Here is a 27,664-nt window from a genome sequence, read left to right on the forward strand (position 1 = left end):
GCAACAGGAAGATCCGGAGGGTTGAGGACAGGTGGCGGCACCGTACTTCCTCAGTGTGGTCAATGTGAGTACTCCAGATTCCCCTTCGCCATCCCGTGCCCCGACATCCGTCTACCACCGTCATCAACACAATGTTCGCCCTGTTCGGCTTCCCCGCCTACATCCACAGTGACAGGGGATCCTCATTCATGAGTGATGAGCTGCACCAGTTCCTGCTCAGCAGGGGTATCGCCTCCAGCAGGACGACCAGCTATAACTCCCAGGGAAACGGAAACTGGAGAGGGAGAACGGGACGGTCTGGAGGGCCATCCAGCTGGCCCTACGGTCCAGAAATCTCCTGGCCTCCCGCTGGCAGGAGGTCCTCCCCGATGCACTGCACTCCATTCGGTCGCTCCAATGAGCTGCAACTAACGGCGCACCCCATGAACGTCTCTTTGCCTTCTCCAGGAAGTCCACATCCGGGGTGTCGCTCCCAACTTGACTCGCAGCACCAGGATCCGTAATCCTCCGCAAGCACGTACGACTCCACAAGGCGGACCCAGCAGTTGAAAGGGTGCAGTTACTCCACGCTAACCCCCAGTGCGCCTATGTGGCTTACCCCAACGGCCGCCAGGATACTGTCTCCCTCAGGGACCTGGTACCAGTAGGTTTCACACACACACAAATCTCCGGCCCGGCGCCACCCTCCCCTCCCCCTCCCTCCCCTCCCCCTCCCCGCGCATCCAGCAGCACCCCCCCAGGACCATCCGTCCTTCCTCTGCCCACGCCAGAGGATGAAGAGGATTTAGGCACGTTCCCGGAGTCACCGAGGATCAGACCACCACCGGAATCGCCGCCACAACTGCGTTGCTCCCAACGTCAGATCAAGGCCCCGGACCAGCTAAACCTGTAATTGGTTCGGGACTGTTAAAGCACCTTGTACTGGACTTCAAAAATTTTTTTTTGCCTCTGTATATTAAACTTGCTCTGTATATAGTTCTCCGCCACCCCCGCCGGACTCAATTTTAACAGGGGGTGAATGTGGTAATCACCACTGTTGTGTTTATTAGGAGATGTGTGGTAAGACCCTGTACTGCAGGTATGGGGGTAGTCCCTGCCTGCTGGCTCTGTCCAGTAGGCGGAGTATAAATATGTGTGCTCCCTGTCCAGCAGCCATTTCGCCAGCTGCTGTAGGAGGCCACACATCTTAGAGTAATAAAGCCTCAGTTGTTTGATAGCCAAGTGAATGTGTATGAATTGATGGAAATGTAGTCGCAAGTCAAAATGTTGTGTAATGTTTATTAGAGAATATATGAATAAAGTATATATTTGGGAAAAAAAGCCTCAGTTGTATTCAACTCTCATCTCTGTGCAATTGATCATGCATGACAATGAAATGAAAATCACTTATTGTCACGAATAGGCATCAATGAAGTTACTGTGAAAAGCCCCTAGTCGCCACATCCCAGCGCCTGTCCGGGGAAGCTGGTACACCCGACGTGTTATTTTCCCGTGTCAGTTCCGCTACAATCGAAGCAGCACCTCTCGTTCAATAAAACCCAGCACTCCCTACCCATCTCCATAACGTAACACTCATGAGCAGAACTGACCAACAACAAAAACGTACAAGGAATCCTCACATCCGAAGAGGCTGAGATCCACAAGAGGGGGCAATGCTGTGCATTTGGTGTGGGTTGAACCGCCTGTCTGTGTCAGTGCGGCTACCGTACGCCGAGAGCGGGTGGGTTCGCCGCTCAAGGTCCGGGAAGCCGGGCGGACTTGGAACGTTAGGTGCGGGCGGAGTGTTCCGTGTAATTGTCTCAACGTTCCAAACCGCTGTCGCAACGTTCTGTGTTCCATTGCCATGTACAGTCTGAGGGGTACATTGAGCAGAATCTATGCAGCCGCTCCCCGGTCCCTGCTCTTCTCCAGTAACCTGGGACAGCAGGTAAATTCCAAGCGACTGCGGGACCTTGATCTTGGAGGAGGAGAGAGAGAGGGGGGGAGGAGGAGAGAGAGGGGGGGGGGAGGGGGGAGGAGAGAGAGGGGGGGGGGAGGGGGGAGGAGAGAGAGGGGGGGGGGAGGGGGGAGGGGGAGAGGAGGAGAGAGAGAGGGGGAAGAGGTGAGAGTAGTTGTACTGTAATTTCTTGCCATTTTGCGATTTTTGACCTCGTCCCTTCCGCTTGACCTCGAAACTTTTAATTTGCCTGCCTTCGGGCTGGAGCCATTATTTTAATGTCGGCTTGTGTGATTTCTGCATTTTGCGTAGCCTTGAGATTCTCTCTCTCTCTTTCTTCGCCCCGCCCCCAAAAGGAACGGGCTTGGTGATCTGCGAAATTGACATTGAGAATTGTTTGGTAGGGCGAGGACAAGTTGCTCCGAGTAGCGTGCAGCAGTGAGGCACGTCAGCAATGGTGCTGGAGCAGTGAAGCCAGGCCAGCCGCACGTAGCAGCTCCTGGGAACCCAGGCCCTTGGTAAGGGAGTGTGTCGGAAGAAAACCTTGCACCTAAAAGACTCTACAGTCAGGATCAGTGAGTTGATGATAGCTTGTATGCAAACTGGCTGTTTGGTTGCAGATTGACCTGTGTTCTTTTTCTTTGGGGGGGGGGGGGGGGGAGGAAGTGGCGGAAAAAAAAGTAGCAATCAGATTATCTTTTTTTAAAATGATTTTTATTGAGTTTTCATATTTTATAACCAACAAATTACAAATTATTGGAGAGAAAAAAAAATACGCAAAAATTAACATGTATATTTACAGGTAAGCATCTTCATAATAACAACTGTGGCCGCCCCCTTTAGCCGGCATACATATTTTACATTCCCCAATATGGCCGAGGCACATGTTTATAGGCATTTATTTACAGTTTGGTTTTGGGCCTTAGCTTGCCATCAAACCCCCATAACGAACCCGTAGCCCCCCCCTACCTTCCTCCGATTCCCGTCCATTTTCCCCTGATTCTTGGCCACCCAACTATTCTTCCTCTTGTACGTTGGCCACAAACTTGACACTTCTTGTCAAGTGGGCTCTATGTACCACTTTTAGTTGCGTCAGACTGAGCCTTGCGCACGTGGCGGTGGAGTTCACCCTATGCAGTGCTTCGCTCCAGACTCCCCACCCTATCTCCATCCCCAGGTCGTCCTCCCATTTCCTTCTTGTTGCGTCCAGTACGGTGTCGTCCCTTTCTACCAGTCGGTCATACATGTCGCTACAGTTCCTTTTCTCTAGGATACTTGCGTCCAGTAGGTCTTCCAGTAGTGTCTGTCGTGGCGGTTGTGGGATCGTCCTTGTCTCCTTTCGTAGGAAGTTTTTGAGCTGCAGGTACCGTAGCTCGTTCCCCCCAGCTAGCTGAAATTTCTCTGTCAGTTCGTCCAGTGTTGCGATCCTGTCGTCCGTGTATAGGTCCCTGACTGTCAGTGTCCCTCCGTCCTGCCTCCACCTTTTGAAGGTGGCGTCAGTCAGTGCTGGTGTGAACCTATGGTTGTTGCAGATGGGAGCCTTGTCTGACATTTTGGTCAGGCCAAATTGCTGCCGCAGTTGGTTCCAGGATTGGAGGGTGGCTGGCACCACTGGGCTGCTGGAGTGTTTTTTGGGTGGGGATGGAAGTGCTTCCATGGCGAGGGCCCAGAGGGAGGTCCCCATGCAGGAGGCCTCCTCCGCACGCACCCACTCGGCTTCTGGCTCCTGGATCCATCCCCTTACTCGCTCGGCTGTTGCCGCCCAGTGGTAGTATTGTAGATTCGGGAGGGCTAGCCCCACCCTGGATTTTGTTTTTTGTAGGACCTTCTTTGGGATCCTAGCATTCCCCCCCCCAATACGGACGCCATGATAAGTTTGTCCAGCGCTTTGAAAAAGGCCTCAGGGATGTAGATCGGAATGGATCTAAACAGGAAGAGGAACCTGGGCAGTACGTTCATTTTGATCGTCTGGACTCTCCCCGCAAGGGAGAGTGGGAGTGTGTTCCATCTTTGCAGGTCCTTTTTAACTTCCTCCGTCAGGCTGGTGAGGTTCCATTTGTGGATCCCTTTCCAGTCATGGGCTATTTGGATACCCAGGTAGCGGAATTTGTGTCGGGCTTGTTTGAACGGCAGCCCCTTTAGTGCTGCCCCCGCCTTGCGGGTGTACGGGGAAGATCTTGCTTTTGCTCATGTTGAGTTTGTAGCCCGAGAAGGCTCCAAACTCTTTCAGGAGCGCGATGATTCCGTCCATGCTGCTTTGTGGGTCCGAGATGTAGACGAGCAGATCATCTGCATAGAGTGAGACTCTGTGCTCTCTGCCTCCCCTTCGGATCCCCCCCCAATTTGTTGCTGCCCTGAGCGCGATTGCTAGCGGTTCGATTGCTAGTGCGAACAGCAGCGGGGACAGTGGGCATCCTTGTCTGGTGCCCCTGTGCAGCTGGAAGTATTGGGAGTTGGTATTGTTGGTCCGTACACTCGCCATGGGAGCGTTGTATAGGAGCTTTACCCTGTTCCAAGCCCGAACTGCTCCAGTACCTCTATGAGGTAATTCCATTCAACTCTGTCGAAGGCCTTTTCTGCGTCCAGGGAGACGATGACCTCTTGTGTTCTCTCCCCGGAGGGGGTCATTATCACGTTCAGCAGGCGCCTGATGTTCGAGGTAAGCTGTCTACCTTTGACGAAGCCCGTCTGGTCCTCTGTGACCACCTCAGGTACACAATCATCTAGCCTTTTGGCTAGGATTTTGGCCAGTATTTTGGTGTCTGCGTTCAGCAGAGATATGGGTCTGTATGACCCACATTCCGTTGGGTCTTTGTCTTTCTTAGGTATCAGCGAGATTGAGGCCTGTGCTAATGTGGGTGGCAGTGTGCCCCTAGCTAGCGAGTCTGTGAACATCTCCCTCCGGTGCGGGGCCAGTGCTGTCGCAAATTTTTTGTAGAAGTCCGCCGCGAATCCGTCCGGTCCCGGCGCCTTCCCCGTCTGCATGGAGCTAATGCTGTCCATGATCTCTCCCAGTGCTAGTGGTGCTTCCAGGTCCCGTTTTCTGCCCTCTCCCACGACTGGTATGTCCAGTCCATCAAGGAACCGGTTCATCCCAGCCTTCCCCGTTGGGGGCTCTGAGGTGTACAGCTCTTGGTAGAAGGCCTTGAAGGTTTTGTTAATCCTCTCTGGTTCTGTTTCCAACATGCCTCTGGTACCCCTGATTTGCGCAATTTCTCTGGTGGCTGCCTGCTTTCTCAGCTGGTGTGCCAACAGGCGGCTGGCTTTGTCTCCGTGTTCGTACAGGGCCCCGCGTGCCTGGCGGAGTTGGTGCACTGCTTTCCTGGTGGAGAGCAGGTCAAAGTTCCTTTGTAGTTCTTTTCTCACCGCCAGGAGCTCTACGGTCGGGGCCTCGGAGTATTTACGGTCTACCTCCAGTATGGAGTCGACCAGCTTCTGCCTAGCCACCCTTTCCTCCCTATCTCTTTGCGCTTTGAAGGCCAATGATTTCCCCTCTTAGTACGGCCTTAAGCGCTTCCCAGAACGTGGAGGATGAGACCTCCCCGTTTTGGTTGTTCTCCGTGTACTCCGCTATGGCCCGCGCTATCCTTTCGCTGAAGGCCTTGTCAGCTAGTAAGGCACCGTCCAACCTCCATGTGGGGCGCTGGGCCCTTCCCGTCTCTAGCCGCACGTCCATGTAGTGTGGAGCGTGGTCTGATATCACAATTGCGGAGTATTCCACTTTGTCTATCCCTGGAAGCACCGTTTTCCCCACCACAAAGAAGTCAATTCTGGTGTACACGTTGTGTACTGGGGAGAAGAAGGAGAATTCTTTCTCCCCCGGGTGGGTGAACCTCCAGGGGTCCACTGCTCCCATCTGCTCCATAAAGTGACTGAGTTCCCGTGCCATGCTTGAGGTTTTCCCCGTTTTGGGGTTTGATCTGTCCGTCTTTGGATCCTGTACACAGTTGAAGTCCCCCCCCATGATCAGTCGATGCATCGCTATGCCCGGGATTTCTGCTATGGTCTTTTTGATGAAACTCGTGTCGTCCCAGTTGGGCGCGTACACGTTGACTAGAACTACTGGCGCCCCATCCAGGGCCCCGCTGACCATGACATACCGCCCCCCCCCGGGTCTGTAACCGTCTTTGTCGCCCTAAACATTGTCCTCTTGCCGATCAGGATCGCCACCCCCCTGGCCCTTGTCCCATAGCAGGAATGGTAGGTTTGTCCCACCCAGCCCTTTCTTACCCGCAGTTGGTCCTGCTCCCTCAGGTGCGTCTCTTGGAGGAAGACTATGTCGGCCCTCATGTTTCTGAGGTGGGTGAGGACTCTAGATCTCTTCACTGGGCCGTTAAGCCCCCTTACGTTCCAGGTGATTATCCTGGTGGGGGGCTTCTGCCCCCTCGTTCCTGTGGGATTAACCATATTTATCTGGTGGACGCGCCCCTGCCCTCCGGGGTTTCCCTTTGTTAGGGGGCCGTCCAGGATGGCTGCTATCACTGCTCTCCCCATGCGGTCGGGTCTCTGCGCTCCGGGGTTTCCCCTTGTCCTGGGGGCACCCGCCTTGGCCGTCCACTGTGTGTCTGCCACGCGGGTAGTCCCCTGCACTCTGGGGGGCCCCTTTGCCCACAGACCGTACTGGGTGGGTGCTTGCAGCGGTTCCTTGTTCCGAGCCCTTGGTTGTGGCACTTTGTAGCCCTGTTCCTTTTCTGGCCTTTTTTGTCCCTTTGTCCCTGCATTTCCCCTCCCTGGTCTCTCGCTCCCTGTGTGCCCCCCCTGGTCTCTCCCTTTTCCCTCCTCCCCTGTATACCCCTCCATCCCCTATTCCTGACCCCGTTTGCTCTCCCGACTTTGATGGGTGATCCCCCCCTCCCCTGCCTGGCGCCTTCCCCCCTGTTGGGGGTGCGCTGCGGCCCTGCTTTGTTGCGTGCCCCCGGCGCTAGCTTTCCTGCTAGTACGTTGGCTCCCCTCTCGGAGGTTGTTGTCTCGCTTCTCCTCTGCCTGGCCTCTACGGTTTTCTGCCCGCTCTTCCCCCATCCTACCCTGCACCCCTCTCGCCTGCTCTCCCTTCTCCAATACTCTCGTTCCCTCGTGATGGGGCCTGGCCTCCCTCCTGGAGTGGTCCCTTGGGCAGTGGGTTGTTTTTTGTTCTGGGTGTTCCTGCCGGGGGGGGGGGGGCTGGCTTTGCCTCGCCCCCCCCCCCCCCCGTCGGCGTGTCGTTGCCCCTTGCCAGGGGCCCCTCGTCCCTACCTCCCCTGGTGTTTTTCCAGCTCGTGCTCCTCGACGAACCTACTCCCCTCAGCAGGGGCTGTAAAGAAATATTCCTTGTTTTGGTATGTGACCCAGAGTTTCGCTGGGTACAGCATACCAAAACGCACTTTGCTCCTGTAGAGAGCTGCTTTCCCTCTGTTGAACTCAGCCCGAGCCCGTCTCTTAGTTATGTCTGCTCCAAGATCCCCATACATTCGGATGGCGTGCCCTTTCCATTTGCAGGCTCTATTTTCCTTGGCCCAGCGCAGGATTGTCTCCCTATCCCGGTACCGGTGCAGATTGGCTATGACTGCTCTCGGTTGTTCCCCTGCCTTGGGCTTCGGGCGCAGCGACCGATGTACTCTGTCCATTTCCGGTGGGGTGGGGAAAGTTTTCCTCCCCACTAGGTTGCCCAGCATCGCAGCCACGTATGCTGTGGGGTTTCTACCCTTGGTCCCCTCTGGCAGGCCCACTATCCTAACATTTTGCCTTCTCGAGCTGTTTTCCTGGTCATCTACCCTGCCCTTCAGTCTCCCCTGTGTTGTGCCCAGTCTCGCCACTTCCCTCTCCAGGGCCGTGACCCGGTCGCTCATGTCGGTCGCTGCTTTCTCCAGCTCTTTAATGGTTGCCTCATGGGCTTCCAGTTTCTCCCCTTGGGCTTCCAGTTTCTCCCCTTGGGCATCCACTTTCTCCTCCAATCTGGACAGAGCCTGCTGCACCCCTGACATGGCCTTGGTCATTGCTGCCTGTACTACGGCCTCTGCGTCTGCTTTCCCCTCTGCCTTGATTGCCTGCAGCTGCTCCCTCAGCACCTCGGTAAAGGCTGCCTTCCAATTCCAGCCCCCCTCTAGCCCCAGGGGAGAGGGTACCTGTCTGTCCAGCTCTTTTTGATGCAGCGATACATCCGTCTCGCCGCTTCGTGTGCTGATTCGCTCGCCTGAGCTGGCTTGCCCTTTGTCCCGTCTGCTTCTGGTGCCCCCTCTCCCTTGGCTCCCTTCTGGTGTTTTTTTCTCCCCCTTCCCTTTCATCTTTTCTTCTCCCCTTGTTTTTCTTTTCCGCACCCTATTTTCATTTTATTTATTTATTTATTTATTTATTTATTATATTCTTTTAATACTTTTTTTGTCTCTTCCTTCCCCCCCCCCCCTCCCTTCTTTCCTTTACCACTTTATTTTATTTATTTATTTAATAATTATTTTCTCCACCCCCACCCACCGCTTTTATGCAACTCCTCTCAGGTGGGCTTACTTTTGATGGGAATGAGTGTAAAAAGAGAGAAAATAATATATATACCCCTCCCCCTCTCTCTTTAACAGTTTTCTTCTGTTTGTTTTTTTTAAAAGAAAAGTCCTTTTTTTTTCCCCTCCCCCCCTTCCTTTCTCCTCACTCACCCAGGAGAGAGAGAGAGGCTTTTGCCCAGTTCCTTTGTCCTTGCCTCGTGGTGGTCGCTGCCGGTTGGGGGGGGGGGGGGCTGTCCCCGCTGCTCGGTCCCTGCTGCCGCACTTCGCACCCCGCGTCCTCTCCCAGTGGGGTTGGTTAGGTTGCTGGTCGCTGCCGCCGGCTGGGCCCCCCTTCGGTCCTGGCCACTGCCGCACCGCTCCTGGCCTGCGTTGGGGGGGGGGGGGGGGGGGGGACAGATTATCTTTCTTTATAAACTTTTCTAAATTATGAAATTAAAACGATATTGAAATGATTTAAAGATACCAAGTTCCATGTGTTGGACCCACTTTTAAGGGCAGTGGCAGTTTGTAATCATAGTGCACTGCAGAAGGAGGCCATTCGGCCCATTGAGTCTGCATCGACCCACTGAAAGAGCACCCCACCAAGGCCCAATCTCCTGCCCTATCCTCATCACCCCACCTAACGTTTGGACACTTAAGGGGCAATTTAGCATGGCAAATCCACCTAACCTGCACACCTTTGGACTGTGGGTGGAAGCCGGAGCACCTGGATTTGGGGAGAATGTGCAAACACCACTCAGACACCCACACTTAAGGGGCAATTTAGCATGGCAAATCCACCTAACCTGCACACCTTTGGACTGTGGGTGGAAGCCGGAGCACCTGGATTTGGGGAGAATGTGCAAACACCACTCAGACACCCGAGGTTGGAATCAAACCCGGGTCCCTGGAGCTGTGAGGCATCAGTGCCACCATGCTGCCCCTGCACCTAGATTTCCCTTGCATGAATCCACGCTAGTGCCACTTGGGAAGTACACCATTGAGTCAGTTATAGTCAAGAAAAAAAAAATCCACTTAAAAGGCTCCTTTCATAATCCAAGGATGTCTTCAAGCAATTGCAACCAACAAAATGGAGTCACGCTTGTAATGGACAAGCAGTGACCAATCTCTTCACGGCAGAGTGCCTCAAACAGCAAGGAACCAAACGTTTTGGTCGGAATAGCAGACAAACCGTCAGCATTTGCCATTACCACTCCCCTGAAACCTCTGAGGCTGGATCCTCCGTTTTTGGACTCTGTCCCCAGGCCGTCTTTTACGCCAGGAAAACTGGCATCAAAAGGCCACAGATTCACAGCCTTGCAGAGGGCTAGCAGGCAGCTGTCGTGGAGCTTGCAACTTCAGCTGCCGATATGGCTCCCCCGCACTTCCGGGTCAGTGGCCGGCATGTGCACGACGGTGGCCTCCAGCGGTCACGACGCGCTCCATGGCGGACCGGACTCAGCCGGAGGGCCTGGATCTTCGAAATAGTGCCCTGCATCGGCCGCTGGCCCGAACGGCCCACATATATAGCCCCCAGTCCCGAATGAGACCCCGCCCTCTGATCGGCCCGTCCCCGACTGTGGCGGCCACAGACTGAGTCCGCAGCCGCCTCTCGAGTCTCCCGAACGGCAGGACCACATTAGAAACACGTTGTCGGGAATTCGGTCTGTTGGGGACAGAGAATAGGGGGCCGGCCTCAGGCGGTGGATACTAAGCGTGTACGCCGCTTTCTGTAGAATTGCGGAGCCTTGCGCCGGTCCCAATTTCACGCGGGTAAACAAATTATCCGCCCCGTCACCAAACACGATTTCGGCGCTGGGCTGCGGAGAATCCAGCCCCTGGACTCTGCAAATGCACAGTTAAATATAGAAATCTAGAATTTGTTGTTAAGTGCTTCTATTTTTCCTTCAAAGAAGGTGTTGCTGAAATCGTAGCAGGCCACAATCAACCACACTGCAGTATCACGGTTAAACATTCTCAAAAAAGCAATGGCTTCAAAATAAGATGTAATTGGGTTTTATTTTAAAACGCAAATAAATCATAACCATCGAACTACTGCAGCCTCTTCGAAAACAGATTCTATACTTGGGAGTGTTTTTTTTCCATTCCGATAATTCCATTGTTTCTAACAGAGAGGTTTGCTATTTCAACTTCTGACATGAACGGCCCAGCGTTTACTTGCATCTCTGTAAAATTTAATCTATGGTGGTGCATTTTACTTCCTGGTTGGCTGACTGTGAGAATTCTTTAATATGATTGGCTGATTTAGGGATAAGTGCCAAACTAGGGCACTGGATAAACACCCCTGTTGACCAAAGGAAACGGGTGCATCCCTCAGACATGGCAGGCACTGCCTCAATTTTCAGTATACCATCCGAAAAACAGCGCTCCCAAAAGTAAGGAGCTGCAGGTCGGCGCAAACTCAGATTATAATGGTAAGCCATCTGGAACTCACACCCTCCTGACTGGCGGGTCCGCGTACGACCAACTCAGACACCAAATTGACTACCTCCCATGATTCACAAACTTGTTGCAGTGCAGGAGGAGGCCATTCTGTTTTTATGCGCTGGCTCCTTGCAAGAGCAGCTTGGCGAGTCCCACTCCTAGTTCTTGAAAGCCCCAGCATGTATCTACCCCCAGCACACTCTCAAGAGCTGCTCCCCAAATCCTAACCACTTGCTGCATAAAACAAAACAAGGTTATTCCTCGTGTCGCAATTGATACTTTTGCCAGCCACCTTTAAATCGGTGTGCTCCAGATCCTTCTGGCAAGGCACCTCATGATTTTGAACACCTCGACTAAAAAAAAACGCTCTCAACTTTCTTTCGAGAACAACCCCAGGTACCCCGATCTAGCCACATAATCAAACTTCCTCATCTCTGGAAGAATTCTTACACATCTTTTTTGCACCCTCTCGAATGGCTTTGCACCCTCTCGAATGGCTTTGCACCCTCCCCAAAGTGTGCAGTCCAGAATTGGCTGAACTTGAGCTTTATAAAGCCTCATAATTTCCTTGTGTTTTTGTCGCATGTCTTTTAATCATTTTGTCAACCTTCCCTGCCAACGTCAACAATTTTTGCACACATACCCCTCTGTATATCTATTCTTGTAACCCATTGTCGAACAGTGCCTTTTATGTTGTTGCTGCTCCTCATTCTTCACATTAGAATGTACCATTTCACACTTCTCTACATTTAAATTACATCTTCCGTATGAATGTCTATTCCACCGATCTGTCTTTGCGCTCATGATTCGGCATTATCCCCCTCGGTTCACATACATTCAGTTTTGTGTCATTGACCGACTTTGAAATTGTCCCCTGTGACCTCGGGTTATTAATATACATCCAGAGAAGCGGCAATCCTAATAATCTTTATTAGTGTCACGTAGGCTTACATTAACACTGCAATGAAGTTACTATGAAAAGCCCCTAGTCGCCACATTCCGGCACCTGTTCGGGTGTACAGAGGGAGAATTCAGAATGTCTAATTCACCTAAGAAGCACGTCTTTCAGGAATTGTGGGAGAAAACCGGAGCACCCGGAGGAAACCCACACAGACACTCGGAGAGCCTGCAGACTCAGCAACAGACAGTGACCCAAGCCGGGAATCGCAAGGGAATGCTGAGGGAACTTCACCGTACACCTTCCTTCAGTCTGGAAAGCAAATATTCACCTTCCCATTTTCCGTTCCTTGGCCAACTTTATTGTCACTTCCCTGTTGATTGCAAGGAAAATTTGGTGGCAAGTTTTTGACAAACCTCTATCAAACGTCCTTTAGAAGTCCATATCACCACCTCGACCACTTTATCTTCATCGACTGTTATGTCAATCCACACTGAGCTCTGCCCTTTTTTTAAAAATCAGTTGGCTTTTCCTAATTAAGGTGAGATGGTGGTAGTGGTGTTGTCACAGGCCGAGGAATCCAGGACCCGGTTTCAAATCCCACCACAGCAGATGGTGAAATTTGAATTCAAAGAAATCTGGAATTTAAAGTCCAATGATGACCATGGAATCATTGTTGATTGTATAAAAAAAAAAATACATCTGGTTCCCTAATGTCCTTTTAGGGAAGGACATCTACCATCCTTACCTGGTCTGGCCTGCATGTGACTCGAGATGCCCTCTTAAAAAGGCCAAGCAAGTCAAAGAGCATTTAGGGATGGGCAATAAATCCAGGATGATTGCTTCTAAAAGCCTTCCCGCTGTGAAGGTTAAACTGACTAGACTGTATTTGCTGAGATTTTCCTACACCCTTTTACAACATTTGCTTTTCCTTCTCTATCTTTCCTGAATACTGGATCCAGAAAAATATAATTCCCAAACCCTGCCCTTGAGCCAACTCTCCATTATTGTCACAACACTGTAGTGAGATGTGGCCAACAGATCACCAACTTTATTTACCATGCTTCATATGCTTAGGCAAAGGCACCGTAAGCCTACTGGATTGCATTACTTCTAGTCTGGACTACAACTACTTGCATATTCAGCCTTGCCCCCTCGAAGCGCTCTGCAGTTGCCCAGTGACACCCTTGACCCTTCCACCAGGGAGGCAACAGACAATTCGGGATTCACATCTGCGGTTCGAAGAATGCCAGTCTGTACCCCTGAATATAGAATCAGCTGCCAGCCGAGATACTGTGGACTTATCTCCGGTTGCACTCTCAAGCTGAACCACCACTCTTAGCCAGTGGTTGGAGAGCGAAATGCACTCCGGATCGGTGCATCACCTGCCTGGTCCACTCAGTCTGCATGTCAGTTACCCTTTCCCTCTCTGCCTGCACAACCTGCAGCAAAACCCTAAATAATTTGAGCTTGAATAATAGTGAGTAACATTAGTGCCGATAAGTTCTGGGCAATGACAAGAGAATTTAACCGTCTGCCCTTGATATTCAGCAACATTGTCATCACTGAATTCCCCACCATCAATATTCCGGAGGGTACCATTGACTTGAAACGCAACTGAATCAAGAATGCAATTACTGTGGCTACATGTGCAGATCAGAGATTCTCAACTCCGTAAAGCTTGTCGACCGTCTACAAGGCAGACACCAGGGGTGTGATGGAACACTCCCTACTTGCCTGGATGAGTGCAGTGCCAGCAACACTCCAGAATCGCGACATCATCGAGGACCAAGCAACCGGCTCGATTGGCAGCTCATCCACCAGCTTGGACTTCTCTCCCACCATGACCGGCACACCGTGGCTGCAGGGTGTACCGTCCAGAAGGGACACTGCAGCTATTCGCCGAGGCAGATGTATGTGAATAGCACGAACTGCAAGTTCTGCTCCCGAGTCACACAACCTCCTGGCCTGGGTCGGGTCTCGGCCTTTGCATTTCATTGTTATGTCATTGCCATTTTCTTTTTCGAAGAGCTTTTGAGTAAATCAGTAGGGTGAGCTAGCTAACCTGTAGGTAATCACATGTAGGTAGTCTATATGGGCTGCATCTACCACCAATATAAACTGGTAAATGCAGAATATCTCAGCACACAAGTGATGTGAGCTTTCTTTTTTAAATAGTGTTGCTTAAGTAACCATGAAACTTAATTAATTGAAAGCCCGTTAGGATGACCAAAATGGTGTGTGTGTGTGTGTGTATATATTGAAGATATTTAGTGACGCAAATGAGCTGTGTGCATTACAGAGTCTCCGGCATGAGCGTGGCTTCATACGTTGCTTGTCTTTTGGTAGAAAAATCACATCTGGATGTTTTCACGGAATGAACTATTCCCTTCTTCTCCCCTCCAGAGATCGATAGGGACTTCCACAGGACAGCAGGGGCAAAATGGCACTTTTTATGAATTCCGCACTTACATCATACAACCGGGGAAAGTGGCTGATTTTAAGAAGCTGACAAGTGATAATATCCACTTGCGCACTGCGCATTCTCAACTCATTGGTTACTGGTCTGTGGAGATTGGATGTCTGAATGAAGTCTTTCATCTTTGGAAATATGGTAAGAGGAAAATTGAGAACGATTCTGTTTTTAAAGGCCTATTTTTAAAATTCTGTTCAGGAGTAGAAGTTGCTGCATGGACGCAATGGCATAGCGTATTGTCACGCTATTGCGTGGAGCGGGCTTGTCCAACCTTCTCATGTGGGGTATACACATTTGGAGTTTTTTTTTCTCTCACTCATATATGAAGATAATATTTTCCACAACATTAAATATGTAAAAGAAAAACTGAGAAATGAAAAGAAAAAGACTTGCTGAGCAAAAACAATGAGTAATAAATAAATCGGAGTATTGGAGTGTAGGAGGGTGAGAGTGTCTATTTGTGGCTCTCTCCCAGATTTCGGATGCCCACTCATTTGCAATCCCTATTTTTTTTTTCCCTCCCCCCATCCCCCGCTCCACTAAGTCTTCCCCGTCCCAGTCTCCACCCCTCCCTCACACTCAGTCTCGCACACGGTCTTGTCACTCATTCCTACAGGCGCCAGTGGGCCCGGCCTACTGTTTCCGCTTCCCGACGCCACTGTTCCCTGGCACCTCTGCTCCTTGGGGCCCCGTCCCATGAGCCCCACTCTTGCCATTGCTGCTGGTGTCCGCTGCTCATCCAATCACATTGTCTCTCCCACATTCGCCGCTAACCAGTGAGCCCGTGAGCAGCAAACGTGGCATTTGAGGAGAAGTTCCTTGCAGATTCTTCCATTCAAACGTAACTGTTTAGACTGGAATTTTGCCTCTGGGGGGCCGGGATAAAGGGCTTTGAGGGTCGGAGGGCCGCGCTTTGCTCAAACCTGTGTGTTTCTTAACCCTACCCCTCTGCTGTGTTCCCAATTTGAAGGGTGTTAATCGGGAACCCTGCCTTTCCATTCTCCTCCTCTGGGAGACATCCGAGGGGCTTTAACATCTCCTCTGAAATACAGCATCCCCGGTATTGCAGTGTTCTCTTAGTACTGCGCTTGATTTTTTTTTTTGGTTGTGCTCCAGCTCCGGAGTGGGACTTGAACCCAGAAACTTGTGATTCGAAGGCGGGTGTGCTTCCCACTGAGCCGTGGCTGATAATCAAAATAAATGGTGGCGTGGGCTTCAGGGCAAAATGGTCTACCGCTGTTGTTGTCATAGATATCATAGAACTTACAGTGCAGAAGGAGGCCATTCAGCCTATCGAGTCTGCACCGCCTCTTGGAAAGAGCACCCTACCCTCCACCCTATCCTTGTAACCCAGTAACCTCACCTCACTTTTTGTTTGGGACAATAAGGGCAATTTAGCATGGCCAATCCACCTAACCTGCACATCTTTGGACTGTGGGAGGAAACTAGAGCACTTGGAGGAAACCCACACACACACGGGGAGAATGTGCAGATTCCACACAGACAGTGACCCAAGCCGGGCATCGAACCTGGGACCCTGGAGCTGTGAAGCAATTGTGCTAACCACTATGCTACCATGCTACCCATGTTGTGCTCTTGACATCTGAGAACAAGTAGTTTGGGAATACACTCTGGGTCAAAAATGGTGTTTGTATGAACCAGACCACCATTTAATATGGAGCTGAAAATTGGGAGCTAGGAGATTTGGAAGATAAGTGTGGACATGTGTCTGCTCAATAGTTTAAATGTGACCATCAGGAGTGGTGTAAATAATGTGATTACATATAATATTTACTGCAAATAAAGGAGGCAGGTGTTATGTCTGAGGCTTGTAGTATTGTCATGCGTGAATAATGGACTATCTCAAAGCCTTTGTTCTTTAGACAATTACAAGCAACGATTGGCAGTGCGAGAAGCCCTGGAAAATGATAAAGAGTGGCAACAAAATTATATCTCAAAAATGCTGCCGCTGCTTCGAGATCAAACCAGCGAGATCGTCTACATGGTACCATGGACGGTGTTGACCGAACCGCCAAAAAAAGGCAAGCACCTTGGCATGACCTCTGTCCAAATCCAGTCGAAGCAAATTCAAACCCGGGGTTAAAGGTTGACGATCCAACCAATTGCGCCAGGGAGTTCCTTTTGTTTACCTGAACGAGGCGGCTAGCAATGAATAACTTGTGTGTTAACATCGGGTGTTACCACAGGTTCATTGTTTGAACGTTAGATGCCTAGTTGCTTGATTGCATCTAACTTAAAGTCTTGCATCCCGAGTCATGAAGTGGATTGACTCATTCCATCTTATTTGTGCAAACCAGGTTACACTGATTTGACCTCTTACACACTCTTGATCCTCTCAAAGTTGAAGCACTACAACGCCTGCATCATATATTCGATATATGTCTTGATGTGATGGCTTTTCCAGTGCTCATTGTTGCACTACTGTTATCCAGATGTTCTATGGGTGTACAGGTGTGATATCCAACAACACAGATAGCTCTAATTCACATTGGCATCATGATGTGCATTGATTTGTTGACTATGTTGCCTCAACTTCTGCAGAATGTTTCCTTGCAAATAGCAACTACTATTTTTGGTGGAATTGGATCCACTATTGACGCAGCAGTATCAGTGAAAATACATATCTCTTGTGTATATAAGCAGTGTATCTGATCTTGGTATTGATCTGAATTCTATCAATTTCAATGGCGAATCCAAGATTACTCAAGAGCTTTGTAAGTACCAATTAAACTCTTCCTAACATCTGTATAATAGTCATAGAATCCCTACAGTGCAGAAGGAGGCGATTTGGCCCATCGAGTCTGCACCAACCCCCTTGAAAGAGCATCCCCGTAATCCTGCAATTTTAGCATAGCCAATCCACCTAATCTGCCATAGGCTGCTTTCCCCTTTGAGGGAGGGGGAGGGGGGGGGGGGGGGGGGGGGGGGGGAGGGAGAGCTGACTGGTGGTGGTTTAACCTGAGGATCACCACATCTCGTGCAAGGTTGAAAAAGCAGTGCCTTCATGAATAACCTCAGCCGATACAGGAATTGAACCCACGCCGTTAGCCTTGCACTGCATCACGAACTAGCTGTCCAGCCAACTGAGCTGAACTGGAGTTCTTATTCTGTTTGATACACTGAACCGTAGAGACTTGTAGTTTGTGTACATTCTTTCATTTTTCTTGGATTTCAAACCAAGATATTGGAAAGGGGGCGATACTGTCATAGTTATACTATACCTGAGCTTAGCAATCCAGAGGCCCAGGCTATTGCTTTGGGACAAAGCAGCTTGTGGAATTTAAAATCAATGAATGAATAAAATCTGGAATTATAAAACCAGTGTCAATAATGATGATCTTGACAAGTGTCATTGAGTACTGCCCTTTTGGGAAAGGAAATCTACTATACTTACAAGGCCTGACCTGTGTGTGACACCAGACTCATAACTCTTAACTGCTCTCTGAAATGGCAGAGGGAGCCACTCAGTTCAAAAGGCGAATTAGGGATGGGCAAATTGGAGCCTTGCCAGTGATGCCCACATCCCTTTGAAGGGTCGGAGTTCATGCCCAATATTCCAATTGTAAGCAAAATAGCCTCGTAAAGTTCAACGTCACCATCTTGATTTTGTATTCACCTTTTCCAAATTGATTTGGTAGCCCGTTTCTGTCTCGTAATATGGTTTGTGTTAGTTGAGTGATTTTTTTTCTTTCTGATGTGTCCAATTTGAAACAGGTGTATATGAGTTAGTGAGTTACCAGATGGCGCCGGGTGGACCTGCTGTATGGGGCAAAGCCTTTCAGAAAGCTGTGAGTGCCCATAGCCATGTGGGATATTGCACACTCGTTGGGGTATTCCACAGTGAATTCGGCAACCTCAATAAAGGTAAGACCTGAATTTCAGAATCTTTCAGCGTTGTAAGGCCACATAATTATTCATCGGTAAGCAGTTTCCTCAGTATATATTACGCATGTATATTTGCGCTCTTTACTTTTGCCGCACTTCAATGCTTCAAGGAGCAAGTTCAAGCTCTGGGGGTTGTTCAACAGCAACTGGAATAGTTCTTTCAACACAGCAAAGCATCAATAAATGTACTGACTGCTAATGGAATGCTATCCTTTGCCGATGAGAGAGATTGAACCCAAATGTAAAGATTTTATGCTTCAGATATACGGGGCATTGGTGACACCGCATCTCGAATACTATGGGTGGTTTGGTCTCCTTCTTAAAAGAAGGAGGTAAATGTGTTGGAGGCGGTTCAGAGGACGTTAACTACACTAATACCTGGAATGAGGATGGGTTTGCAAGGCTGGGCTTGTGTCCACGAGAGTTTAGATGAGCGAGGGGTGACTTGATTGCAATATATAAAATCCTGAACGGTTTTGCCAAGGTGGACGTGGAAAGGATGTTTCTTCTTGTGAGGGGCTGGGTCCAAAACTACGGGGCACTGTTTTTAAAATTTGTGGTCGCCCATTGAGAACAGGGATGAGGAGAAATTTCTTCTGAGGATTGTTCGACTTTAGAACTCTCCGCCTCAGAAGATAGTGGAGGCGAGGTCATTGAATATTTTTAAGGCGGAGGTAGATGTATTGATATTCGTTGAGGGTATCAAAGGTTATCTGTGTAGATGGGAATATGGAACTCTGCATAAATAAGATCAGCCATCATCTTCTTGAATGGCAGAGCAGGCTCGAGGGGCCGAACGGCCTACTGCTTCATCTTGTATGTATATAGAAAGAAAGGGGGCAGGATTCTCCGTTGGCTGACGGCAAAATCGGGAAATTCAATTGGTTGGAGGGGGGTCAGGGTGGACGGACCCCCGCAGCCGGAAAGGCAACCATGTAGATGTGCACGCCATTGACAGCCCACTGTGAACTTGGCCACAGGTTATATGGGTGTCGATTCCTCCCCCCAGCCATCCCTGGGGGCCCAAAGGCCCCAGCCGACCCATCAGCTGTATGGGCGCGCTCCAGCACAACCGGTGCCATCTCGTTGGCTGGGAAGCGTGTGGGGGGGATCATAATGTGTATGTGCGGCTGCAGCTTGTCAGCCTCCCGATTTCAATCGCGGACCCGACAAATCTCGCACCATTTGTCATTGGAATCGATTGTGTTCCACGTGGTGCCGATGCTAGCTAGCCCCTCAGTCGCTGAATCGGTCCAGGTTCGACGCCAGTGAAAGTCCACGTATTCTGCGCTGGTGTCATCACTTAGTCTCAGAAACGGAGAATCCATCCCAGAGTATTGTGAAGATGGGTACAGTTGAATAGGTGGGTTTTGGAGGAGGCTGCTGCAAGAGGAGAGTGGGATGGCGAGGCAAAGACTCTTGGAAGGGGTGATTTTTAGGATCAGCCACCAGTGGGATTTTAATGTTTCAGAAATGAGGACAGATTTCTGTGTTGCGATATTGAAGTTGTGTCAACGCGTAAGCAATGAAGTTAGTTCAGGCTGGGTTTGATACTGCTGGAGTTAATCTCTCATGTAGCATCATATGAAAGCAGCAGAAGTACCTCAGGAAGTCTTGGAGCTCGTCTCTCCCATTCGATTAGGCACAACATGAAGTTTACACAGTAACTTGAGTATCCAAGCAAGGCGTGCTTCACGGTGAGCACTAAAGTTGCCGTATTCAAGCAGCATTGTGTTGTGATGAATGTTGGAATTTCAAATATATATTGGTGCAGTAAGGGTTAAAAGCCTGGGTTAGTGTGTGATTGCTACAGTCATGTTTTCAAAAATCCTGGTTTGAAAGGCTTTTTGAAGACAGAGTATACAGTGCAGAAGGAGGCCATTCGGCCCATCAAGTCTGCACCGACCCACTTAAGCCCTCACTTCCACCCTATCCCCGTAACCCAATAATCCCTCCTAACCTTTTTGGACACTAAGAGCAATTTAGCGTAACCAATCCACCTAACCTGCCCATCTGGACTGTGGGAAGAAACCGGAGCACCCGGAGGAAATCCACGCAGACACGAGGAGAACGTGCAGACTCCGCACAGACAGTGACCCAGCAGGAAATCGAACCTGGGATCCTGGCGCTGTGGAGCCACAGCACTAATCACTTGTGCTACCGTGCTGCCCTAAAGGTGCAATTAAAGCATTGTAAAAGTTGTACGAATAGAATTTTGTTTATATAATGAGGTTCCCTGGGGAGTAGATCATTAGAGACATTGGGCTGGATTCTCCAATTTGGAGACTTATGTCCTGACGCTGGCGTGGGAACAGTGGCATTTTACGACCAAAAAATCAGCGCAAACCGATCCTTCGTCTGGTGGGGGGCTAGCAGGCACGCAATGTGGAGCACCCTGCTCTGAAGAATTGCCGCGTCCGTTGTCGTACATGCGGCAGCGTGCAGCAGCCACGCCCGTGCAACATGGCACTGGCCGCGTGCGGACCCAGCCTGCCAAATAGTGCCCCTCCCCTTTGACCAGGCTCGCCATCTCCCCACCACCCCCCCCAGCAGGCATGAGACCTACGCCGTCGGGAACCTGGCTGGCTGGGGGCGGAGCATCAGGGGGAGGGCCTCGGGTAACATCCTGAGGCCATCCATACAGCATGCGGCGTTCTAGAGTACACCGTTTGGGATTGGGCGAACCATCGCAAAAGCGGCGCAGCCCTGATTTCAGCGCCAATGTCAATTCTCTGGCTGATCACTGAACGCGATTGCGGCGTCGACAACCGGAGAATCCCACCCATTGTGTTTAGTTCTAGTAAGATGATGTCGTTAATGGGAGGGGGCAGGGGCTGAAGCAGTCGGATGTTGAGTTGTCAGTTTTAAAATCCACTTAAAGATTTGACTGGCCAAACCATCAGCTGCTCTCAAAGCAGTGAGTTTTGATCTGTCTGTGAACCGGAGCAGTTTCTCTCAAAACAGTGAGTTAAAAGATTTGCCTGGGACCGGGACAGGAACAGTTTCTCAAAGGCTGGCTGGTTGAACAGTACTCTGAGACGAGCAAGAATCCGCAGGCTGTTTCCTGACTGGATTCCTCTCTCTCCAATTAGTCTTTTAAAAGGATCTCTATTGAGCCAAATATTCCTGGGTCTGCGAACTGCATTTGCAAGTGGATTTTGACCCGAGATGGATGTTGTTTAAGTGGAGGTAACGATAGCAGTTGGGAGTTAATGTTTCATTGTATTGTTAAGCATTGTTTAATGGGTATTTGTGAGCGAGAGCTATTTTCTGTGTGATGCTAAAATTAGAAATACTGCGTTAGTAAAAAAGTTTGTTTTAATAGACAACATCCCGAAGTGTGCGTGTAGTCATTCCTGAGGCCAAGTATCCTTTCCTCACAGTCTCACAAATTAAATAAAACACCAGGGTTTCCTTCCGGTATCTGAACAACTGCTGGGGTCTTTTCCAGGATCTTAATAGTGCGTCCTGAGAATTTACTGCCTGAGGAGCGAACTTCGGAAATCTGGGCGCTGAAGAAAGTTTATATTTGCCAACAAGTAAAATGTTTAATAGCTCCACATTGTCTGAAACACAGATTTAATAGACAATAGGTAAGGATCATAACATTTACAGTGCAGAAGGAAGCCATTCGGCCGATTGAGTCTGCACCGGCCCTTGGAAAGAGAACCCTACCTAAGCCCACGCCTCCACCTGAACCCCTTAATCCAGGTGTAATTTAGGATGGCCAATCCAACTAACCCGCACATTTTTGGACTATGGGAGGAAACCCACGCAGACACGGGGAGCGCGTACAGACTCCGCACAGACAGTGGCCCAAGCTGGGAATTGAACCGGGGACACTGGAGCTGTGAAAGCAACAGTGCTAACCACTGCGCTGCCGTGCCACCCTTAAATAAATAATTTGTATGGCTAACTCCAATTCCCCTCTACCTAATACCACCCCAGTTTCAAAACGTCTATGAATTCCTGTGCCCCTTCACCTCCCAGCAGCATTGTTCTAATTTGACGTTGTTACTTTACAGTCCATTGCCTCTGGTGGCACGAGGATGCTGATAAGCGAGCAGCTGGACGGCGCAGGGCACACGAGGATGTCAGGGTGGTGGCAGCAGGTAAGGGCCTTCCTCCCCTCCCCATGTAACATACTGTAAACTGACCTCTGGGACATAAGGCCGCATGCAGTGGCGCTTCTAGTCCCAGCCAGAAAGGATAGAATTGGAGTCATGGGTGGAATCTGCTCCAAGACTCGGCAAGCGGTCCGTTTAAAGGGAGTCATGAGAGTGGTGCATTGGGCAAGGTCCCTGCTTCTGAACCAGAAGCTCGGCTTGAGTCCCAGCCCAAGAATCGATGGCCAAGGAAAATGCGTTCGCTAACGCGGTCGAACAGATTATCAATCAGCGAATTCCTTACAACGGCTGGCAATAAGAGCGAGACAGATTCCTGGAGCGGCACCCATTAGGCTATAAGCCTCTGGCCACAGGCTAGCGAAGCAGACCTGTCGGCTTTGTACTCCACGGGCTACGGGGAGAGAAACGACATCTATAGCAAACTGAACACCTGACTGAAACGACAGCAAAGTCTCCGATCACCCCCCAATGTGGCGAGGGATGGTGGTATCACTCTATTCGGCCATTTTTCATCCTTGAAGTTTTCCTCCAACCTGCTTACATGCTCTCTCTTTGGTTTGTTTTTTCTCTCTCTCTCTCCCTATTCTATTGTGGAGATGAGGGAGGAGAAATTTCTTCACTTGCGAATCTTTGCACTCTTCTACCCCAGAGGGTTGAAAATTCTCCATCACTGAGTCCAGCCTGGCTGAGATGTACAGTTCTTTTGATCTCAGGGAATCGAGGGATATGGAGAGGGGGCGGATAGGTGGAACTGAGGCAGGAGATCAGACATAAATGTTTTTTATTGAGTTTTCATGTTTTATATATGACAAGTTACAAATTGTTAGAGAGAAAAAAAGAAGACACAAAAATTTAACATGTATATTTACAGGTAAGCATCTTTATAACAACAATTGTGGCCGCCCCCTTTACCCAGCATACATATTCTACATTCCCCAATATGGCCGAGGCACATGTTTTATAGGCATTTATTTATAGTTTGGTTTTGGGCCTTAGCTTGCCATTAAACCCCCATAACGAACCCGTAACCCCCCCCCGGCTACCTTCCCCCGATTCCCGTCCATTTTCCCCCGATTCTTGGCCACCCGGCTATTCTTCCTTTTGTACGTTGGCCACAAACAGGTCCCGGAACAGCTCCCACGTTCTATGGAAGCCGTCGTCTGACCCTCGGATAGCGAATTTGATTTTCTCCATTTGGAGAGATTCCGAGAGGTCGGACAGCCAGTCTGCAGCTCTGGGCGGTGCTGCTGACCGCCAGCCAAACAGGATTCTATGGTGGGCGATCAGGGAGGCAAAGGCAAGGGCGTCCGCCCTCCTCCCCAGGAATAGATCTGGCTGGTCTGAAACCCCGAAGACCGCCACTATCGGGCATGGCTCCACCCTCACCCCCACCACTTTGGACATAGCCTCGAAGAAGGCTGTCCAGTAATCCACAAGTCTGGGGCAAGACCAGAACAAGTGGGCGTGGTTGGCCGGGCCTCTTTGGCACCGTTCACATCTGTCCTCCACCTCCGGGAAGAACCTGCTCATACGGTTTCTCGTTAAGTGGGCTCTATGTACCACTTTTAGTTGCGTCAGGCTGAGCCTTGCGCACGTGGAGGTGGAGTTGACCTGATGCAGTGCTTCGCTCCAGACTCCCTACCCTATCTCTATCCCCAGGTCGTTCTCCCATTTCCTTCTTGTTGCGTCCAGTACGGTGTCGTCCCTTTCTACCAGTCGGTCATACATGTCGCTACAGTTCCCTTTCTCTAGGATACTTGAGTCCAGTAGGTCTTCCAGTAGAGTCTGTCGTGGCGGTTGTGGGTACGTCCTTGTCTCCTTTCTTAGGAAGTTTTTGAGCTGCAGGTACTGTAGCTCGTTCCCCCCAGCTAGCTGAAATTTCTCTGTCAGTTCATCCAGTGTTGCGATCCTGTCGTCCGTGTATAGGTCCCTGACTGTCAGTGTCCCCCCGTCCTGCCTCCATCTTTTGAAGATGGCGTCAGTCAGTGCTGGTGTGAACCTATGGTTGTTGCAGATGGGAGCCTTGTCCGACATTTTGGTCAGGCCAAATTGCTGCCGCAGTTGGTTCCAGGATTGGAGGGTGGCTGTCACCACTGGGCTGCTGGAGTGTTTTTTGGGTGGGGATGGGAGTGCTGCCGTGGCGAGGGCCCGGAGGGAGGTTCCCATGCAGGAGGCCTCCTCCGCACGCACCCACTCAGCTTCTGGCTCCTGGATCCATCCCCTTACTCGCTCGGCTGTTGCCGCTCAGTGGTAGAATTGTAGATTCGGGAGGGCTAGCCCCCCCCCCCCTGGATTTTGTTTTTTGTAGGACCTTCTTTGGGATCCTAGCATTTTTACCCCCCCCCCCCCCCCCCCCCCCCCCATACGAACGCCATGATAAGTTTGTCCAGCGCTTTGAAAAAGGCCTTGGGGATGTAGATCGGAATGGATCTAAACAGGAAGAGGAACCTGGGCAGTACGTGGGCTATTTGGATCCCCAGCTAGCGGAATTTGTGTCGGGCTTGTTTGAACGGCAGCCCCTTTAGTGCTGCCCCCCCCCCCCCCCCTTGCGGGTGTACTGGGAAGATCTCACTTTTGCTCATGTTGAGTTTGTAGCCCAAGAAGGCTCCAAACTCTTTCAGGAGCGCAATGATTCCGTCCATGCTGCTTTGTGGGTCCGAAATATAGAGGAGCAGATCGTCCGCATAGAGTGAGACTCTGTGCTCTCTACCTCCCCTTCGGATCCCCCTCCAATTTTTTGCTGCCCTGAGCGCGATTGCTAACGGTTCGATTGCTAGTGCGAACAGCAGCGGGGACAGTGGGCATCCTTGTCTGGTGCCCCTGTGCAGCTGGAAGTATTGGGAGTTGGTATTGTTGGTCCGTACACTCGCCATGGGAGCATTGTATAGGAGCTTTACCCAAGCGGTGAACCCTGTTCCAAGCCCGAACCGCTCCAGTACCTCTGAGGTATTTCCATTCGACTCTGTCGAAGGCCTTTTCTGCGTCCAGGGAGACGATCACCTCTTGTGTTCTCTCTCCCCGGAGGGGGTCATTATCACGTTCAGCAGGCGCCTGATGTTCGCGGTAAGCTGTCTACCTTTGACGAAGCCCGTCTGGTCCTCTGTGACCACCTCAGGTACACAGTCTTCTAGCCTTTTGGCTAGGATTTTGGCCAGTATTTTGGCGTCTGCGTTCAGCAGAGATATGGGTCTGTATGACCCACTTTCCATTGGGTCTTTGTCCTTCTTAGGTATCAGCGAGATTGAGGCCTGTGCTAACGTGGGTGGCGGTGTGCCCCTGGCTAGCGAGTCTGTGAACATCTCCCACAGGTGCGGGGCCAGCGCTGTCGCAAATTTTTTGTAGAAGTCCGCCGGGAATCCGTCCGGTCCCGGCGCCTTCCCCGTCTGCATGGAGCTAATGCTGTCCATGATCTCTCCCAGTGCTAGTGGTGCTTCCGGGTCCCGTTTTCTGCCCTCTCCCACGACTGGTATGTCCAGTCCATCAAGAAACCGGTTCATCCCAGCCTTCCCCGTTGGGGGCTCTGAGGTGTACAGCTCTCGGTAGAAGGCCTTGAAGGTTTCAGGAGATCAGACATGATGGAATTGAATAAAAGAATAGACTCGAGCGACTACACGGCCTACTCCCGGGGCTGTGTAGCCTACTTCTATTTCTTATGCAACCTTATAACAATTTTACTTTCCTTCTGATAATTATTAGAATGTCCACTCCTTTGGTTCTCTCAATTCTCTCCCCCATTTTTCCAATTCTATGAATGCGGTCATTTTGAGGAATCCTGAAATATTAACGTATCTGTTCTCTTATTTGTATCCTTCTAACATTTCTGTAACTTGGGAATGTATTGCTTGCCAAGCCCGACTGGTTATTTGAATTACACGCCCCTAAAGTTGTCTCTTTGTTTATAAATTGACCATTAAATCCAGTGGATCACCCGAGCACTTTTTAAAAAATTTTGAACCTGATTTTAACTCTAATCGCACACAACTCCAGGGCTCAACCTGGAGGTGGGGCTGGTCCCTGTGTGCTCGTGATTTCAATTGGAATCTGCCTTGACTCATTCTTTAGCTTTGAAACCTTTTTGTGTCACCGTGCAAGTGACCGCAGCCTAAACTGACCTGCAATAATTACTCAAAAGGGCGGCGGGAATGTGGAGTGGTTGATGTGAGTAGCATAGGTAACTACATGCGGGGAGGGGGGGGGGGGGGGGGGGGGGGGGGGGGGGGGGGAGAAAGAAATCAAAGGTTATGTTAAGAAGTTTAGATGAAGTGGGGTTGAGGCTTAGCATTGGTTTCAGCAGGGCGGCACAGTGGTGCAACGATTTAGCACTGCTGCCTCACGGCGCCAAGGACCCGGGTTCGATCCCGCCCCCGGGTCACTGTCCATGTGGAGTTTGCACATTCTCCCCGTGTCTGCGTGGGTTTCGCCCCCACAACCCAAAGATGTGCAGGGTAAGTGGATTGGCCATGCTAAATTGCCCCTTAATTGGGAACAAAAAACAAATTGGGTACTCTAAACTTATTTTTAAAAAAGGATTGGTTTTAACCTTCTTGGGCTGAAAGGCTTGTCTCAGGCTCATTAATTTCTGCGCAATGTGTGTTCTGAGAATGCTTGGAATCAAGGCTGGCTGCAGAATTACTAAGTACAGGAATTTCTTACCACAAGTTAATTATAAATATATTTTAACTCTTTAAAAATTATGTTGCGCGTTCTGTACTGGGCCATTTACTAGACAGCAGTCGGAAGTACAGAACACAACTCATGGATTGCTGTAACTCAAAACCAGTAGGTTTATGTTATGCTGTGCGTACTCAGGCTTAACTTCAAGACTGGGCCGAAAGCACGTGACTGATGATGTCACCAGTGCTCACGTGACTCCCCTCTAAAAAGGACAACTGCCCCAACATAACATACAGCAACTATAATACATAACAGTGCTCACCAGACATTAATGGTCAAAATAAAATTGCAAGAGTACTTACGAATGTATAGAATGTTTCTCTGGTTCCTGACCTAATCGTTATTAATCTGATGCATGCATTTTAATGGCACCTGCCTAATTTAAAACAGGCATCATGTTGGGCTTATCGTCATGTGCTGTGATGAGTTTTAAACGTTATAGGATATTACCACATTGTCTTTTCTTCTTGCTTTACAGTGAGGGATAGTGCCACTTACCTGGTGTCCCAGACTAACAAGCTCCTGCGTCCAATGCCTTATTCACCTCTGAAATGATTCCGTGCGCTGAACACTGATTGTGCTTTCTTGCTTTTTGAATGGTGCCTGCGATACAAGTGAGTCCTTTGAACACCAGGTTCCAGCCATGCGGTGTGTTGCCAAGTAGTAATGGTCACTTTGGCCGGAGCTAGGTTTTACATTGCGCCCTTGAAGGGCTGAACTGGTTGGAAATAAAAAAAAACTTCAATCCAC

At 50.2% G+C, this 27,664-nt stretch overlaps 1 protein-coding gene across 3 annotated transcripts; it reads left to right on the forward strand.

The window, feature by feature from the left end:
• The first annotated feature begins 1,672 nt into the window (after window positions 1–1,672).
• On the forward strand, window positions 1,673–27,664 carry nipsnap3a (nipsnap homolog 3A (C. elegans)). Of its 3 annotated transcripts, XM_038804212.1 has the most exons (7): window positions 1,680–1,927; window positions 2,341–2,454; window positions 14,138–14,345; window positions 16,091–16,249; window positions 17,943–18,092; window positions 22,139–22,225; window positions 27,393–27,664. In XM_038804212.1, the coding sequence occupies exons 1-7, from the start codon at window positions 1,844–1,846 to the stop codon at window positions 27,467–27,469; spliced, it is 879 nt and encodes a 292-aa protein (XP_038660140.1). In that variant the 5' UTR covers window positions 1,680–1,843; the 3' UTR covers window positions 27,470–27,664. The 3 variants fall into 3 exon arrangements, with proteins under 3 accessions (XP_038660142.1, XP_038660140.1, XP_038660141.1); XM_038804214.1 differs by lacking the exon at window positions 16,091–16,249 and having other exon boundaries at window positions 1,673–1,927; XM_038804213.1 differs by lacking the exon at window positions 2,341–2,454 and having other exon boundaries at window positions 1,685–1,927.

This window comes from Scyliorhinus canicula, chromosome 8, assembly GCF_902713615.1.
Source record: "Scyliorhinus canicula chromosome 8, sScyCan1.1, whole genome shotgun sequence".
Taxonomy (NCBI): Eukaryota; Metazoa; Chordata; class Chondrichthyes; order Carcharhiniformes; family Scyliorhinidae; genus Scyliorhinus; species Scyliorhinus canicula.